Raw genomic sequence first — 19,885 nt, 5'->3', positions numbered from 1 at the left:
TTTTAGTTCCTTAATAAAATTGTCATTATCTGCGGCTTTTTGGCTGCAGCATCTCAAAATGGAGACTGGGGGGGAACCGTTCTAACACGCAACGGCGTCGGGTCCGTTTAAAAAAAAAAAGATCGACCAAAATAGTCGGCTGGAGTCAGCGCTTTTACGGATGGCTGAATATAAGTATCAGGATTACAGCGAGTCCACACTAAACATGGCGGACAGTGGAACCTTATTGAGCTGGAGGCTCGCCTCATTTTTGACCACAGTTAACTCATAAAACACGAAAGCAATGGCAGACTTCTTATTTATTTCTCACCATTTCATCCCAGTTTTTTTTTTTCTTTTTATGTTTTTTTCTCAGTACATCGTATGGTAAAATAAATGGTGTCCTTCACATCCTTCAGGAGCCCGGGATGGTCTGAATATGCCGCGTCGAGCCAGGGCCATGTTGTCCATCCCAGGCGTAACCCACACTTTTGTACAATCACTCAAAAAGAAAGTCGTGCCAGGGAAAAAAAAGTTTTTATTTTTAAAAAGTGTTGAAAGCGATATTAACATGTCGCGGTTTTATAAAACCAAAAGCATTGAGAAACCATTGTGGGATCTACCGGCCGCCTCCGGTGGGGGTCCGTCGCACAGAGGATCTGGCTTCTGTTCCATATTTCTGACCAAGAATGGTGAAAAAACACCAATTTGCAAATTGGCTCGGTCAGAAATCTGGAACAGAAGCTAAATCCTTTGAGAGATGGACCCCCGCCAGGCAGCCTGTGGACCCCCGCCGGTTTAGCAATCAATTTAGTTATGGTCTCTGTCATTTTGGCGCTGCTTCTCTTTGCCGTCAAATTTTTCTCCTCTGATGGAACAGGCCTCAAACATTCCTCCACGTGAATAACGAATACGGTGCGGCCCCCTACTTGACGGAGGGAGCGCTATATGCTCAATTCCTGCAATGAATCACCCTCTGAATGCAGCTTTGGATGTGAATTGAGACGAAAGAGTGTATACAAGTTAAAAAAAAGGGTAAAAAAACAGTAAAAGTAACCACGTGGACATCATAAAAAGGTACCAAAAACCCAGATCACCGCCATGCTGCAGCTTTCAGGGCTCCTATATTCGTTACTCATGCGGCATGGACTGATACCTTTCCGCACGCATGCAGCAATTAAAAACACACACACAAAAAAAAAAAAAAAAAAAACACACAACACAGCTGCTTATTTCCAGCGACACCCCTGTTCACAGGTTGTTGCATCTGGGATTGCAGATAAGGTCTAATATCCCGTGCTGCAATACCGCACACAACCTGTAGATCGGCGTGGTGCTATGGGGGTCAACAAGAGCCACATCTATTCCTGTTTTTCATAACCCGTTTACAATGGACGCCAGTCTGGTCGATATACAGGTCCCTTTTTTTTGCCGTTAGTTCCGACACTCAGACGAGGTGGGGCTGCGCACGCTGGACATTAGGTGCGATTTGTACGTCTTGCTGAGACCGGTCATCCAGAATTTCAACAGTTTGACGTTGTCCTCCTCTGACGCTCCCAAAATGCCCAGCAGCTTCTGCGTGTCTTCTTTGGGGCGACTGTCCACTTTGGTGAACTTGAACAGAACTTTCACTTTACTAAAAAAAAGAAATAAATAAAAACCATCAGTATGTCTCCGGCTATAAAGTCGTCTGCAGTAACGACCTGTACGATCATCCCAGTATGGACACGGAGGCCGCCATGTCTAATGGTTACACAGATGGGCAGCACAATGGCGCTGCAATATTACAGATACTCGGGCAAAAATTTACTAAAATTGTGAAGCCCATAAATTGGACAGCCCCTTTAAAATCAATAAATAAAAAAAATAAAAAATAAAAATTTGAAATTTTCAAATACTTTGAATTTTATTTACTGACAGCAAGGAAAGATCTTATAATTGGCAGGAAACTTAAGCCGCGTATTGAAAGTTTCCATTCACCAGCAGCAACTACAGATATTGGAAAACAAGTGATGTCCCAATAGGTGAAGAATATTCGGAACTGCAGAACTTCTTGTTATGCTAGGATCAAACATTTTCATTTTTTTTCCTCCCTATCTTCTAAGGACCATAACTTTTTAAACAATGCACTTGCATCGATATAACTGTACAGGCGGCTTATTCATTTTTGCAGGACGAGTTGTAGTTTTGAATGTCATTATATAAACAAAGGTTTTGGGAGTCTTGCCAGGAAAAAGAAAAAAAAAAAAAAACGATTTTAATTTAAAATGGTAAAAAAAACAAATCTGAAATTTATTTAAAAATATACATGAAAATGTTGGATTGTCTCCCCCATTTTATGGGACCTTTATTGTTTTTTTTGGGGGGTCTATGGACTTGGGTGAGGGCTTTTTTTCTTTTTGCGTGGAGGGCTGAGGTTATTATTGGCACCATTTTGGGGTACATAAGATGTTTTGATAATTTGATTTATTGTATTTTTGGGTGGGAGTGGAGGCCCCGGCAACTATACAAAAACACAACAGTATTTCTGAAGTTCTGATCTCTCTCTCTCTCAAACAAAAATATATATATTTTTGTTTGTATTACCGTATATACTAGAGTATAAGCCGAGAATTTCAGCCCTTTTTAAAGGTTGAAATTGCCCCTCTCGGCTTATACTCGAGTCATACCCAGGGGTCGGCAAGGGAGGTGGAGCAGCAGCTGTGTAATCATAGTCACCTGCTTCTGGCGCTGTGCAGTCCCTGGTTCTCCGGGTGCCGGCAGCTTCTTCCTGTAGTGAGCGGTCACATGGTACCGCTCATTAGAGTAATGAATATGGACTCCCATAGGGGTGGAGCCGCATATTCATTACTGTAATGAGCGGTAACATGTGACCACTCAATACAGGAAGAAGCTGCCGGGGAACCAGGGACCGCGCCAGGAGAAGGTGAGTATAACGCAGTGCGCGATATTCATCTGCTCCCTGTTCCACCGCCGCCGACCGCTGCTGCGTCTTCCCCGTCCTCTGCACTGACGCTCAGGTCAGAGAGCGCGATCACGCGATTAGTGTGCGCGCTGTTGTGAATTCCGCTCTTGGGCTCCCTCCGGTGGTTGTAAGTGGCACTTTTGTGAGTTCTGCTCTTGGGCTCCCTCCGGTGGTTTTAAGTGGTATGGCTGCTCCTTGGATTTAGCAGTCTGCAGCTGCTTCCACTGCTTGTCTTTCTGCTTGGCTATTTATGCCTGGCTCTTCCCTTCAGCCAGTGCCACTTGTCTATGGTTCCTGGTTGGATTCACATCTCTTTTGGATTTCCCTGATATCCTGACCAGTTCAGCAAAGTTAAGTCGTTGCTTTGCTCTTTTCCGTCCACATGTTGTGGACTTATTCGTTCTGTGCATTCTATGTTTTGTCCAGCTTGTCAGTATGGATTAATTCAGTTAAGCTGGAAGCTCTGGGAAGCAGATTTACCCTCCACACCTTTAGTCAGGTGTGGAGATTTTTGTAAACTCTGTGTGGATTTTTGTAGTTTTTAATACTGACCGCACAGTATTCTATCCTGTCCTATCTATCTAGCTAGACTGGCCTCCTGTGCTACATCCTGGTTTCATTCTGTGTATGTCTTTTCCCTCTCCACTCACAGTCATTATTTGTGGGGGGCTATCTATCCTTTGGGGATTTTCTCTGAGGCAAGATAGTTTTCCTGTTTCTATCTTTAGGGGTAGTCAGTTCTCAGGCTGTGACGAGGTGCCTAGGGAGTGACAGGAGCATCTCACGGCTACTTCTAGTGTTGTGTTGAGCTTAGGGACTGCGGTCAGTACAGTTACCACTTCCTTCAGAGCTCGTCCCATGTTGCTCCTAAACCACCAGTTCATAACAGCGCGCCGCCCTCCGCCTGAACAGAACGGGGAGCAGGTTGACTATATCAAGTGCCGGGGGCCTAAGCGACGAGAGGTGAGTATGTGATTTTTTTTTTTTATCGCAGCAACAGCATATGGGGCAAATGTCTACACGGACATCTTATGGGGCATAATCAATGTTTGTGCAGCATTATATGGGGCAAATATCTTTATGGAGCATCTTATGGGGCCATAATCAACGTTTGTGCAGCATTATATGGGGCAAATGTCTGTATGGAGCATCTTATGGGGCCATAATCCGCATTTGTGCAGCATTATAGGGGGCATATTTTAATATGGAGCATCTTATGGGGCCCATCATTACCATTATTGGTATCTATTTGTATTTTTGACATTTACCGGTAGCTGCTGCATTTTCCACCCTAGGCTTATACTCGAGTCACTAAGTTTTCCCAGTTTTTTTAGGCAAAATTAGGGGGGTCGGCTTATACTCGGGTCGGCTTATACTCGAGTATATACGGTATATATAATTTAAATATATTTATATTCCCAAAAAAAAATTCATTAACAATATATGTATTTTACACGGAAATTTTGTGTGTGTGTGTGTGTGTGTGTGTGTGTGTGTGTGTGTGTGTGTGTGTGTGTGTGTGTATATATATATATATATGTACACACACAAAAATATTTATATGTACATTATTAATATATTTTTTGTGTGTAGTATATAATATACATAACATTTAAAAAAATATATACGTAGTTTTAATGTGTGTACATATATATTTTTGAGTGAAATTAAATTTAAATTATATATATATATATATATATATATATATATATATATATATATATATATATATATATATATATATATATATAGATAGAAGTATAGTTACTTAAATAATATATATAAAAATACATAAAAAAATATGTTTTTTTCCTTATACTTTTAGTCCCACTGTCAATCGATTGACAGTGGAATTTAAGGTGATAGAGGTGCCAGCTGTAGAATTGCTCTTGGGCCGCCTACATTCACCGACACCAGACTTGTGATGTAATGTCAGACATTGGGAAAGGGTTAAACTAAGCTTCATTTACACATATCCGGACTATCAGGACTTCCCATTCATTTTTCCCCAGTAGAAGGTAAACTGTGGCCTCTTACTTCATCCACTCCTCCTTCAGACACACCAAGCACTGATCCACCACGTCCATGGACAGGTTCTCGTTGCTCAGGGCAGCTTCGATCTTGCTTAGGATAGTTAATCCCACTGTGAGAGATAAAAAGCAGATAATGGGCCACTTGTATGAAAATCTGGACTGCTACATAGGGCAGTGGCTACACGGCGACTTAGGAAGGCGAATGTTGCAGCACCACCAAATCCTTGCGGCCTTTTCTTCTGCCGCAGCATCCCAGGCATGTCATGTTGTCTCGTTATAGGTCTAGTAGGAGCAAAAGGCATAAGAGCGGGATTACTTACCCCGGTCTGTGGCCACCGGACTCCCGCTTGCCACCACAAACTCATATTTGCTGAGCGGCTCGTCATCCACAAACAACACGGGGTACAGGTTGGATCGTGGCGCCGTTCGTACGTCAATCATCACTGCAAATTCTATCAAAAGGCAAAAAAAAAAAAAAAAACAACAAAATGTCAAAATTACTAGAATTTGGAGAGCCAACCACCTGTCTGCATGGCTAAGAGCAGACATGGGCCTTCTGCACTTGCAAATCAGCATGCAGAGGAAACATAAGAACCTGACTGCACCGTATGGACCAGACTGGGGATTACTCACCAGAGGACTGCACGTGCAGGGGGATCTCAGCCTGGGGGCTCAGCCCCAAGAAATTGCACCTATAAGCATCTTCATACTTTTCACTGTATGGGATCACACGAATGCATCCCACAGGGAGCATGGCCTGAGATGTGGGAGATGAAAGGGTTAATGCAGTGTAATGGTATCCCACGTAACATTACTATATTCCAGTCACACTCACATGCAGGACATCGAATGCCGACTGGATCAGTTCTTGGTCGTGCCCCTTCCAAATCACTTGATTTCCCATCAAAATGTGCCAGGCCAACATGCGGAAGGCAGAAGCTCCGAGCACCTGAAGGCAAACAAGACCGGTGCAGCCATTACCTTCTATCGTAGTGACCGTATTACAGGTGAGTGACCAGGAGTCTGCCCGGGCGACCATCAGAATAAGGCTTCTGAATCTGGTACTGCACGGCGCCAATCCTGGGCATTACACGGCCATAATACTGTGCAGGGACCACATACAATACACTCGGCTCTCTCCATGTATCCATAAACCCCACCTGTCTCATGTGCCGCAGAGACCGGAAAACAGCGGTCCTCCGCATGGACCAACTGCAATCCGACAGGACGGACGACTCCGTATGGCATTTCGACAGCTCTCTACCCTCCAGAACTTCAGGCTGGGGTCGGGATAGACCTTCCTCTTCCTCATGGCACTCCCAGGCAGCACACTCTTCTTCCAAGTCTGCACAATAAATTTGAGATAAATATTCTTGTTCTCCCTGTCTGCACTGAACCAGTCCCTGGCGACCCAGCACCTTCTGGGCCTCCCAACATCCCCGGCGCCTTGTCCCTGGCACTATGAGGACCTTGTCTCCCTCCCAGTCCTCGTCATCTTGTCGAGCTCCCAGTCCCTAGCGTCCTCGTGCCTTCCCAGTTCCCAGTGATGTTTCATGCTCCCTGTCCCCGGCAACCCAGCACGTTCTGGGCTTCCCACTGACCAAGTGCCTTGTGGGCTTGCCAGTCCCTGGTGTCCTGGGGCCTTGTCAACCTTCCAGCGCCTTGTCATCACCAGCAACCCAGCCATGGCTCATGCTCCCAGGCCCTGGAGAGTCAGCCATGGCTCCTACTCCCAGGCCGCGGTGAGCTGGTCATGGCTCATACTACCAGGCCCTGCAAGCCAGGCAAGGTTCATTCTCCCAGGCCCCAGCGAGCTAGCCATGGCTCATCCTCCCAAAAACCGGCGAGCTAGCCATGGCTCATCCTCCCAGGCACCGGCGAGCTAGCCATGGCTCATCCTCCCAAGCCCCGGCAAGCCAGGCAAGGTTCATGCTCCCAGGCACCGGCAAGCCAGGCAAGGCTCATACTCCCAGGACCCGGCGAGCTAGCCATGGCTCATCCTCCCAGGCACCGGCGAGCTAGCCATGGCTCATCCTCCCAGGCACCGGCGAGCTAGCCATGGCTCATCCTCCCAGGCACCGGCGAGCTAGCCATGGCTCATCCTCCCAGGCCCCGGCAAGCCAGGCAAGGCTCATACTCCCAGGCCCCGGCGAGCTAGCCATGGCTCATCCTCCCAGGAACCGGCGAGCTAGCCATGGCTCATCCTCCCAGGCACCGGCGAGCTAGCCATGGCTCATCCTCCCAGGCACCGGCGAGCTAGCCATGGCTCATCCTCCCAGGCACCGGCGAGCTAGCCATGGCTCATCCTCCCAAGCCCCGGCAAGCCAGGCAAGGCTCATGCTCCCAGGCACCGGCAAGCCAGGCAAGGCTCATCCTCCCAGGCACCAGCGAGCTAGCCATGGCTCATCCTCCCAGGCCCCAGCAAGCCAGGCAAGGCTCATACTCCCAGGCTCCGGCGAGCTAGCCATGGCTCATACTCCAATTCTCCGGAGAGCCAGGCATGGCTCATGCTCCCAGTCACATAGCCCCACGATTAGATTATTCATGCCACAGGATCCCACAAATACAAACTAAAGTGAGCCATTACACATACCCGCCTGTTTTTCCATCTGCACCAAAGTGTCCTCTGTGGGGGCACCCTCGAGCAGCTTCTCAGTCAGACGGCAACCACAAGCCTTCAGTAACCTGCGTGCAAGTCCGTTCACATTCATGTGTGAGCATAGAAGAAATCCATCTCTTCAACATAGAAAACACTAAAAGGAACTGCGAGCAGTTACCATGCGAAGGACGTGTGCAGGCAGGCCCACAGGTTGTCATCATGGGTGAGCGATGTCAGAGATCGGGCTGCGTTGCCGTTTCTCTGGTGCAAATACGGTGTGAACGCTGTGTTAATCCGGAGGGGACGCTGTGGACACCCGAACTGCTCTGCTTCAAACACCTGCAAAGAACAACAGGGCGGTATTGTCAACCGCTACATGGAAGTTGTCAAATCATTAAAGCCAAGATGCTTTTTAAAGACTTAATGTACCTTTAATGCCTTCCCTTGGAGCTCATCTATCACTCCTCTGATCTTGGATAACAGGAAGGGCCAGGAGTTGATCAGGTAGATCCGGTCCATCATGATGACAATGATACTGTACCAGCGCTGGAACCCGCGGGCGAGATTATCCTTGATGAAGAACGTGTGGCTGAAGACAAAGCCGTGCTGCTCATCCCCAAAGAAGATGGGACCTTCCCTGCCCGGGCAAACCTAGACAACAAGAAGGCATCCAGCAACATTCACATGAATAACGGGGAACGCTACCAGCCACGACACGCTCTCAGGAGCCCAGGGCTCTAATGCATCCAAAATACAGGATAAACCAACTTCTCAAATGGTTTTCATACAAAATGCTCTCCCGTTCTGTGTATGCAGCTCCAATGCAGACAAAGGATTCAGACTAACAAACCAAACCAGTGATAAGTGTGATCCTGCGATCAGGTCTAAGTGTCATTTATCTATTCTCTACTATCAGTATAAACTTAGGGTACCGTCACACAGTGCCATTTTGATCGCTACGATGGTACGATTCGTGACGTTCCAGCGATATCCATAAGATATCGCTGTGTCTGACACGCAGCAGCGATCAGGGATCCTGCTGAGAATCGTACGTCGTAGCAGATCGTTTGGAACATTCTTTCGTCGCTGGATCTCCCTCTGTCATCGCTTGATCGGTGTGTGTGACACCGATCTAGCGATGCGTTCGCTTGTAACCAGGGTAAACATCGGGTTACTAAGCGCAGGGCCGCGCTTAGTAACCCGATGTTTACCCTGGTTACCAGCGTAAATGTAAAAAAAAAAAAACACTACATACTTACATTCCGGTGTCTGTCCCTTGCCGTCTGCTTCCCGCACTGACTGACTGCCGGCCGTAAAGTGAAAGCAGAGCACAGCGGTGACGTCACCGCTGTGCTTTCACTTTACGGCCGGCAGTCAGTGAGTGCGGGAAGCAGACGGCAAGGGACAGACACCGGAATGTAAGTATGTAGTGTTTTTTTTTTTTTACGCTGGTAACGAGGGTAAACATAGGGTTACTAAGCGCGGTCCTGCGCTTAGCAACCCGATGTTTACCCTGGTCACCCGGGGACCTCGGCATCGTTGGTCGCTGGAGAGCTGTCTGTGTGACAGCTCTCCAGCGACCACACTACGACTTACCAACGATCACGGCCAGGTCGTATCGCTGGTCGTGATCGTTGGTAAATCGTATAGTGTGACGGTACCCTAAGGGGGAATAACACCAATGTAGAATCCGACTACACAGGGTCAGTTTGTAGTCTGTAACCATGGAGACACATAGCTGAGTCAAGAATATTTTATCTCACAACACTCTAATTTTTTTTTCAATTACCTCACAGCTTAAGCTGCGAACACAGGCCTGACGCACAATACTGAAGAGCTGAGGATGATTGGGGTGCTGATGGCTGACATATTTAATGGAAGTCTCCTTATCATGGCTGATGTACCCAGGATGGCAGGCATCTAAAGAACGGCAGCCCTAAATGACAAAAAATACATAAAATATTAACAATATCAAGATTAGCTCAAGCACAAAAATACAACTACTATAATACTGCTCCTATGCACAAGAATATAACTACTATAATACTGTCCATATGTACAAGAATATAACTGCTATAATACTGCCTCTATGTACAAGAATATACCTACTATAATACTGTCCCTATGTACAGGAATATAACTACTATAATACTGCCCCTATGTACAGGAATATAACTACTATAATACTGCTCCTATGTACAAGAATATAACTACTATAATACTGCTCCTATGTACAAGAATATAACTACTATAATACTGCTCCTATATACAAGAATATAACTACTATAATACTGCCCCTATATACAAGAATATAACTACTATAATACTGCTCCTATGTACAAGAATATAACTACTATAATACTGCCCCTATGTACAAGAATATAACTACTATAATACTGCCCTCTATATACAAGAATATAACTACTATAATACTGCCCCTATGTACAAGAATATAACTACTATAATACTGCCCCTATGTACAAGAATATAACTACTATAATACTGCCCCCTATATACAAGAATATAACTACTATAATACTGCCCCTATGTACAAGAATATAACTACTATAATACTGCTCCTATGTACAAGAATATAACTACTATAATACTGCCCCTATGTACAGGAATATAACTACTATAATACTGCTCCTATGTACAAGAATATAACTACTATAATACTACTTCTATGCACAAGAATATAACTGCTATAATACTGCCCCCTATGTACAAGAATATAACTGCTATAATACTGCCCCCTATGTACAAGAATATAACTGCTATAATACTGCCCCCTATGTACAAGAATATAACTGCTATAATACTGCCCCCTATGTACAAGAATATAACTATTATAATACTGCCCCCTATGTACAATAATATAACTACTATAATACTGCTCCTATGTACAAGAATATAACTACTATAATACTGCCCATATGCACAAGAATATAACTACTATAATACTGCTCCTATGTACAAGAATATATCTACTATAATACTGCTCCTATGTACAAGAATATAACTACTATAATACTGCCCCTATGCACAAGAATATAACTACTATAATACTGCCCCCTATATACAAGAATATAACTACTATAATACTGCTCCTATGTACAAGAATATAACTATTATACAGTTAGGGCCAGAAATATTTGGACAGTGACACAAGTTTTGTTATTTTAGCTGTTTACAAAAACATGTTCAGAAATACAATTATATATATAATATGGGCTGAAAGTGCACACTCCCAGCTGCAATATGATAGTTTCCACATCCAAATCGGAGAAAGGGTTTAGGAATCATAGCTCTGTAATGCATAGCGTCCTCTTTTTCAAGGGACCAAAACTAATTGGACAATGGACTCTAAGGGCTGCAATTAACTCTGAAGGCGTCTCCCTCGTTAACCTGTAATCAATGAAGTAGTTAAAAGGTCAGGGGTGGATTCCAGGTGTGTGGTTTTGCATTTGGAAGCTGTTGTTGTGAGCAGACAACATGCGGTCAAAGGAACTCTCAATTGAGGTGAAGCAGAACATCCTGAGGCTGAAAAAAAAGAAAAAATCCATCAGAGAGATAGCAGACATGCTTGGAGTAGCAAAATCAACAGTTGGGTACATTCTGAGAAAAAAGGAATTGACTGGTGAGCTTGGGAACTCAAAAAGGCCTGGGCGTCCACGGATGACAACAGTGGTGGATGATCGCTGCATACTTAATTTAGTGAAGAAGAACCCGTTCACAACATCAACTGAAGTCCAGAACACTCTCAGTGAAGTAGGTGTATCTGTCTCTAAGTCAACAGTAAAGAGAAGACTCCATGACAGTAAATACAAAGGGTTCACATCTAGATGCAAACCATTCATCAATACCAAAAATAGACAGAAAAACACCTCAAGAAGCCAGCTCAGTTCTGGAAAAGTATTCTATGGACAGATGAGACAAAGATCAACCTGTACCAGAATGATGGGAAGAAAAAAAGTTTGGAGAAGAAAGGGAACGGCACATGATCCAAGGCACACCACATCCTCTGTAAAACATGGTGGAGGCAACGTGATGGCATGGGCATGCATGGCTTTCAATGGCACTGGGTCACTTGTGTTTATTGATGACATAAGAGCAGACAAGAGTAGCCGGATGAATTCTGAAGTGTACCGGGATATACTTTCAGCCCAGATTCAGCCAAATGCTGCAAAGTTGATTGGACGGCGCTTCATAGTACAGATGGACAATGACCCCAAGCATACATCCAAAGCTACCCAGGAGTTCATGAGTGCCAAAAAGTGGCACATTCTGCAATGGCCAAGTCAATCTCCAGATCTAAACCCAATTGAGCATGCATTTCACTTGCTCAAATCCAGACTTAAGACGGAAAGACCCACAAACAAGCAAGACCTGAAGGCTGCGGCTGTAAAGGCCTGGCAAAGCATTAAGAAGGAGGAAACCCAGCGTTTGGTGATGTCCATGGGTTCCAGACTTAAGGCAGTGATTGCCTCCAAAGGATTTGCAACAAAATATTGAAAATAAAAATATTTTGTTTGGGTTATGTTTATTTGTCCAATTACTTTTGACCTCCTAAAATGTGGAGTGTTTGTAAAGAAATGTGTACAATTCCTACATTTTCTATCAGATATTTTTGTTCAACCCTTCAAATTAAACGTTACAATCTGCACTTGAATTCTGTTGTAGAGGTTTCATTTCAAATCCAATGTGGTGGCATGCAGAGCCCAACTCGCGAAAATTGTGTCACTGTCCAAATATTTCTGGCCCTAACTGTAATACTGCTCCTATGTACAAGAATATAACTACTATAATACTGCCCCTATGCACAAGAATATAACTACTATAATACTGCCCCCTATGTACAGGAATATAACTACTATAATACTGCTCCTATGTACAAGAATATAACTACTATAATACTGCTCCTATGTACAAGAATATAACTACTATAATACTGCCCCTATGTACAAGAATATAACTACTATAATACTGCCCCTATGTACAAGAATATAACTACTATAATACTGCCCCTATGTACAAGAATATAACTACTATAATACTGCCCCCTATGTACAGGAATATAACTACTATAATACTGCTCCTATGTACAAGAATATAACTACTATAATACTGCTCCTATGTACAAGAATATAACTACTATAATACTGCTCCTATGTACAAGAATATAACTACTATAATACTGCCCCTATGTACAAGAATATAACTACTATAATACTGCCCCTATGTACAAGAATATAACTACTATAATACTGCCCCTATGTACAAGAATATAACTACTATAATACTGCCCCTATGTACAAGAATATAACTACTATAATACTGCTCCTATGTACAAGAATATAACTACTATAATACTGCTCCTATGTACAAGAATATAACTACTATAATACTGCTCCTATGTACAAGAATATAACTACTATAATACTGCCCCTATGTACAAGAATATAACTACTATAATACTGCCCCCTATGTATATGAATATAACTACTATAATACTGCCCCTATGTACAAAAATATAACTACTATAATACTGCCCCTATGCACAAGAATATAACTACTATAATACTGCCCCTATGTACAGGAATATACCTACAGTAGAGTTGCATACAGTTCTGCCTCCTAGCTCTTACATTCTGTTACCTCACACATATCAGATTTCTTCAGTCTGGGGCTGTTGGACTCGGCACTGGCGCCATCTGCAGGACTGTGAGAGCGGATCCTGCTACTCATCTGTATTCCTCCTTCTTCCTCCTCCACCTGTTCTCCCTGTCCCAGACTGTCCCTGCATGTCGCCCCCTGAGGGAGGGGAGAATGCAGAGCTTCAGTGCAAAACAGAGTGCGGGGTCCATGGAGCTCACAGAAGTGGCACAGTGCTACGATGGCATTCATGATTGTTACTTGGCAATCTTCAGTAGCGGAGACCCAATTTGCAGCAACCGTCCATCCTGTAGAATAATAAGTGATGTTCAGCATCTCCTCACACACAGATTAATATTTATGATAACTTTATACAGAAGCAGAAAAGGAACAAAACCTTAAGTTTCTAGTCTCCGTAGGGGTGACTATATTTTAACTGTATACAATGAGCTCTTGTTAGCATTGGCTGCATAAATCTTTATGTAGTGAGCTCCCTCTAGTGGTGACTGTATAAATCTGTATGTAGTGAGCTCCCTCTAGTGGCGACTGTATAAATCTGTATGTAGTGAGCTCCTCCTAGTGGTGGCTGTATAAATCTGTATGTAGTGAGCTCCCTCTAGTGGTGACTGTATAAATCGCTATACTATATCTCCCTAGTGGTGGCTGCAGGAAGCAAAATTTTATTATTTAAAGGGACTCTGTCACCCCCTCCAGCCGTTGGGAACTAAAAGAGCCACCTTGTGCAGCAGTAACGCTGCATTCTGTCAAGGTGGCTCTTTTAGTTATTGGTGCAGTCAAAGCAGAAATAAACCGTTTTATAATTTCGCAAAAATACCTGTCTTTAGTCGTGGAGGCAGGTCTTAACCCCCCTGCTGCACACGCCACACTGCGGTCACTCAAGGCTTCTTTGCGCCGGGAGCCGCCCCCTCCGCGCTGTTTTCAAATCAAATCCGGCGCCTGCGCTGTTTTCTTCTGCCTGGGGCAGGCGCAGTGAGCGCTGCCCATCTGACCTCAGATGCAGTCTCGCAGACTGCGCCTGTGCGGCCGCCCTGCTTGTGAATCCCAGCCCTGCAGTGCGTTGTGTGTTATGCATTAAGCTTTGAGTGACGGCTGTGTGGCGTGTGCAGCAGGGGGTTAAGACCTGCCTCCAGGTCAAAAGACAGGTATTTTGGCGAAATTATAAAATGCTATATTTCTGCTTTGACTGCACCAATAACTAAAAGAGCCACCTTGTCAGAATGCAGCATTACTGCTGCACAAGGTGGCTCTTTTAGTTTCTAACGGCTGAAGGGGGTGACAGAGTTGCTTTAAAGGGATGTACAATAACAAATTATATTGTGGTACAGTGTTAGCCAGAAAAATCGATGTGAATACTTTTCTGCCCAATGATGACAGAAGTATTCCTCATAGTGATACCTTTATTGGCTAACCAGAAAATAATCATTATTTTCTGCTATTCCCATCCACACAATGTGACCAGTGACTGGGAGAACTATTGATGGAGGCCCCTGAGACACCAAAGACAGTAATGGAATGATTGGCCATCTTGGGTCTGGCGTTGTGTATACAGAGGATCCAGCCTGCTCGCCTTCCTCTGCTTACTGTCATTGAATGGAAACATCGATTCCTGAGGATGAACTGACGGAAACAAGCAAATCTCTAATAAAACACAACAATAAGATCGGCGTAACCGGCGCTCCGCGCTGGAGAAAGTCTGCGACCGGTAGAGCCGTGGACTCCGCTCTATGTGCATTGGACCAATAGTCCAGCTCCTCACAAACACCAAGAAGAACTAAGTGACCCCCTCCCTCCACTATAGTAATTGTGCACTATAAGACCCCAGATAGCATAATCGCAGGGACAGATTCCCTTTAACCCTTTCCTGACGTGTCCGATCTCGGAGCAGGCGCCAGCTGTGACGTACAGTCGGCTCCTGCCACTATCAACAGTGACCAGAGCAGAACTCCGATTGCTGCTTTTAACCATTTATATGCCTGCCGATCCCCATCAGGTGCGGCTGTGAGGCGCATTCACCCCGGCGGCCGATGACCCTCGAGCGACACAGTCTCCAGGGGTCCATGGGTTGACGTGGCACCGGGGGGCTACTATACGCACACGTGGGGGCTACTATACGCACACGTGGCCGCCATCTTGGTACTCACGTGAAGCCTGCGGCTGAGCTTCACATCAGTAATTTTCCTATAAAACGTTGAACTACATTCAATGTGAACAGACACAAAGAGGAAAGAAACCAAAGCGCCCTCTAGTGGTGACTGCATAAATCTGTATGTCGTGAGCGACAGACTGCAGCAAGAAGGGGTTAATGGCCTGTCCACCCACTCCTGGAGGCAGACAGACCCCCACCAGTAACATAGCGAGCACTGACCAGATATTGGAGTCTCTCTATAGCCCTGGTGGCACTACAAGTCCCAGCGGCAGCGGCCCCAGTCCTCCTACACAGCTGCACACTCACCTGACACACTCCGCCATGTTTACATCACGTGACAGCCCCTGACTTCCGCTTCTTTGGACGAGCTTAACTGACGCGATAGAAAAGGGGGGGTTTAAAAATCCAGAGGCCAAAATATTGCTTGGAATTAGCTCTGTTAGCAAGATTTTTACTTTATACTTTGTGTAAATGTTGGCGGATATTTTAGGGCATGGCTTAAGAAGGTATAGATTTAAGACTAAAACTTCACCCCCCCCCTGTCGCCGTAAGAATGGTTTAACCCGAAGCTTTAGTTACTGCGTGTCAGCTGATCGGTCACATGACTCCTCCCCCTGCACGTGCTAGGTCGTCTCATCATCACAGGTGCCCCAGCAGCTGCATAACTACAACGCCCAGCATGGCCACACAGCACAGCTGCTGGGAGTAGTTTTTTGTTTTTGCATCAGAGCCATAGAGATTAGTAGGAAACACAACGCAGTCAGTCACCGTCCAAGTTAGTCCCTTAAAATTCTGCTCTTAAAGGGCCAGTACACTCGGATATCTCGCCTTGATGACGGCGCAGCGACATTATAACATAATCTGCGCTGATAAATCCTGGCCAGTGTGGAATAGATGAGTGTGACTGCTCCGACCGTAGCCTGCATGTGACAGCTGGAAATGAAGGCAGATAACGCTGTGCACTGTCTCTTTAAGAGACAGCTCAGGCTTCTGTCCATGTCTCTGTGGTCTCTCGCTCTCCTCTGTTCATCCAATGACAACAGACTATGGGATGGGGGCGAGGGAGGCAGTGGGTAAGAACCACCGTGCCGTCCCTATAGCCGCTGTTCAGACACCGGCAGCGCCCCCCGTCCTCTCATGTCTAACACTGTAAGGATTATACGTCACTCGTCTCCTTTTCTGTCGCGCTTTCGCCCACACCTACCACACACTCCCGCCGCTGCCCTTCTCTTCCAGCACTTGGCGTCTATCCTATCAGTCACATTACATCAATGTCAGAAAAAAAAAAAGTTTCTTCTGAATTTGATGGAATGTGACCGCTGCAGCCAATCAGCCGACAACCTACAAACCCAAAAGATCAATGTGGAACCCCCAACAGCAGGACAGAGGAGCGTCAGTCAGTGGGCGCAGCAGGATACTATGTTTTGGTGAATCTTTTTTTGCTACTTTAAAAATGTTCCTAAATCATGGACAGCCCCTTTAATACTATTGTCGTGTGCACGGCGTACATGTGCCCTCTTCCTCTGAGGGTCCACAGGAAATTGTACAATCAGAACTTTTATTGCAACCTCCTTGTCCCGCAGCAGCGGCTGGTTTACACCTGCAGCATTGAATAGAAGATCTTAAAGGGAACCTGTCACCTGAATTTGGCGGGACTGGTTTTGGGTCATAGGGGCGGAGTTTTCGGGTGTTTGATTCACCCTTTCCTTACCCGCTGGCTGCATGCTGGCTGCAATATTGGATTGAAGTTCATTCTCTGTCCTCTATAGTACATGCCTGCACAAGGCAAGATTGCTTTGCGCAGGCGTGTACTACTCAGTTTCTTCCTGAAAATGATTGCAAACACAAATTCTTTGGTATTATTATCTTCATTTAATTTGTCTTCAATGAAAAAACACAAAAAGAATTGTCCTAAAGCCAAATTGGATATAATTCCACACCAAACATGAAAAAGGGGGAGGACAAAAGTATTGGCACTGTTCGAAAAATCATGTGATGTTTCTCTAATTTGTGCAATTAACAGGACCTGTAACTTAGGGTACCGTCTCTCAGTGGCACTTTTGTCGCTACGACGGTACGATTCGTAACGTCCCAGCGATATCCATACGATATCGCTGTGTCTGACAGCGATCTAGATCCTGCTGAGAATCGTACATCGTAGCAGATCGTTTGGAACTTTCTTTCGTCGCTGGATCTCCCGCTGTCATCGCTGGATTGGTGTGACACCGATCCAGCGATGCGTTCGCTTGTAACCAGGGTAAACATTGGGTTACTAAGTGCAGGGCAGCGCTTAGTAACCCGATGTTTATCCTGGTTACCAGCGTAAATGTAAAAAAAAAAAAAACACTACATACTCACATTCCGGTGTCCGTCAGGTCCCTTGCCGTCTGCTTCCCGCACTGACTGACTGCCGGCCGTAAAGAGAAAGCAGAGCACAGCGGTGATGTGCTGTGCTTTCACTTTACGGCCGGCAGTCAGTGCGGGAAGCAGACGGCAAGGGACAGACACCGGAATGTAAGTATGTAGTGTTTTTTTTTTTTTACGCTGGTAACCAGGGTAAACATCGGGTTACTAAGCGCGGCCCTGCGCTTAGTAACCCGATGTTTACCCTGGTTACCCGGGGACCTCGGCATCGTTGGTTGCTGGAGAGCTGTCTGTGTGACAGCTCTCCAGCGACCACACAACTTACCAACGATCACAGCCAGGTCGTATCACTGGTCGTGATCGTAGGTAAATCGTATAGTGTGACGGTACCTTTACCTGTGGCACCTAACAGGTGTTGGCAATAACTAAATTACACTTGCAGCCAGTTGACATGGATTAAAGTTGACTCAACCTCTGTCCTGTGTCCTTGTGTGTACCACATTGAGCATGGAGAAAAGAAAGAAGACCAAAGAACTGTCTGAGGACTTGAGAAACCAAATTGTGAGGAAGCATGAGCAATCTCAAGGTTACAAGTCCATCTCCAAAGACCTGAATGTTCCTGTGTCTACCGTGCGCAGTGTCATCAAGAAGTGTAAAGCCCATGGCACTGTGGCTAACCTCCCTAGATGTGGACGGAAAAGAAAAATTGACAAGAGATTTCAACGCAAGATTGTGCGGATGTTGGATAAAGAACCTCGACTAACATCCAAACAAGTTCAAGCTGCCCTGCAGTCCGAGGGTACAACAGTGTCAACCCGTACTATCCGTCGGCGTCTGAATGAAAAGGGACTGTATGGTAGGAGACTCAGGAAGACCCCACTTCTTACCCCGAAACATAAAAAAGCCAGGCTGGAGTTTGCCAAAACTTACCTGAAAAAGCCTAAAACGTTTTGGAAGAATGTTCTCTGGTCAGATGAGACAAAAGTAGAGCTTTTTGGGCAAAGGCATCAACATAGAGTTTACAGGAGAAAAAAGGCATTCAAAGAAAAGAACACGGTCCCTACAGTCAAACATGGTGGAGGTTCCCTGATGTTTTGGGGTTGCTTTGCTGCCTCTGGCTCTGGACTGCTTGACCGTGTGCATGGCATTATGAAGTCTGAAGACTACCAACAAATGTTTCAGCATAATGTAGGGCCCAGTGTGAGAAAGCTGGGTCTCCCTCAGAGGTCACGGGTCTTCCAGCAGGACAATGACCCAAAACACGCTTCAAAAAGCACTAGAAAATGGTTTGAGAGAAAGCACTGGAGACTTCTAAGGTGGCCAGCAATGAGTCCAGACCTGAATCCCATAGATCACCTGTGGAGAGATCTAAAAATGGCAGTTTGGAGAAGGCGCCTTCACATATCAGGGACCTGGAGCAGTTTGCCAAAGAAGAATGGTCTAAAATTCCAGCAGAGCATTGTAACAAACTCATTGATGGTTACCGGAAGCGGTTGGTCGCAGTTATTTTGGCTAAAGGTTGTGCAACCAAGTATTAGGCTGAGGGTGCCAATACTTTTGTCTGTCCTATTTTTGGAGTTTTGTGTGAAATTATCAATGTTTTGCTTTTTGCTTCATTCTCTTTTGTGTTTTTTTTTCATTTAAGACAAATTAAATGAAGATAATAATACCAAATAATTTGTGATTGCAATCATTTTCAGGAAGAAACTGAGTTATCTGAGAATTGCAGGGGTGTCAATACTTTTGGCCACAACTGTATGCAGTATACACAGAAATCTGCCAGTGGTGTGGTCAGGGCTATACAAAGCTCAGACAACTGCTAGGCCTGCAGCAAAGTGATTTTATCAGAACTGCAGCAAGCAGCCTAATAAGTGACATATCACCGGAATCAGATCATGTAACAAAAAAACCTGCTGACAGATTCCCTTTAAAACTTGATCAGACATATAGTGTTTTTGCAAATTAATTTAGTAGAGTCAAGAGCACGGACCCCTTTAAGATAAAGAACCTCAGACGAATGTATCTATAGTGACGCAGCGACAGCACAGGTCCAGGTGCCCCCAATGGGCAGGACGTCACTTCGGTGCAAATGTTGCACGTTTTCCTGACGCTCTCAGGAGTAA

At 45.1% G+C, this 19,885-nt stretch overlaps 1 protein-coding gene across 1 annotated transcript; it reads right to left on the bottom strand.

Annotated features, from left to right (window-relative positions):
* Positions 1-499: 499 nt before the first annotated feature.
* Positions 500-15,745, bottom strand: FLCN (folliculin). The gene is made up of 12 exons (XM_069734702.1): positions 15,705-15,745; positions 13,235-13,539; positions 9,366-9,512; positions 8,006-8,227; positions 7,755-7,915; positions 7,571-7,662; positions 6,138-6,322; positions 5,813-5,926; positions 5,611-5,734; positions 5,298-5,429; positions 4,982-5,087; positions 500-1,615 (listed from the first exon to the last, which is right to left on the bottom strand). Exons 2-12 carry the CDS (start codon positions 13,481-13,483, stop codon positions 1,414-1,416), a joined length of 1,734 nt encoding a protein of 577 aa, XP_069590803.1. The 5' UTR covers positions 13,484-13,539; positions 15,705-15,745; the 3' UTR covers positions 500-1,413.
* Positions 15,746-19,885: the final 4,140 nt, after the last annotated feature.

The sequence above is a fragment of the Ranitomeya imitator genome, chromosome 7 (assembly GCF_032444005.1).
Source record: "Ranitomeya imitator isolate aRanImi1 chromosome 7, aRanImi1.pri, whole genome shotgun sequence".
NCBI lineage: Eukaryota > Metazoa > Chordata > Amphibia > Anura > Dendrobatidae > Ranitomeya > Ranitomeya imitator.
Note: the sequence above shows the minus strand (reverse complement) of the source record. Positions and strands in the feature narration are given on the sequence as shown.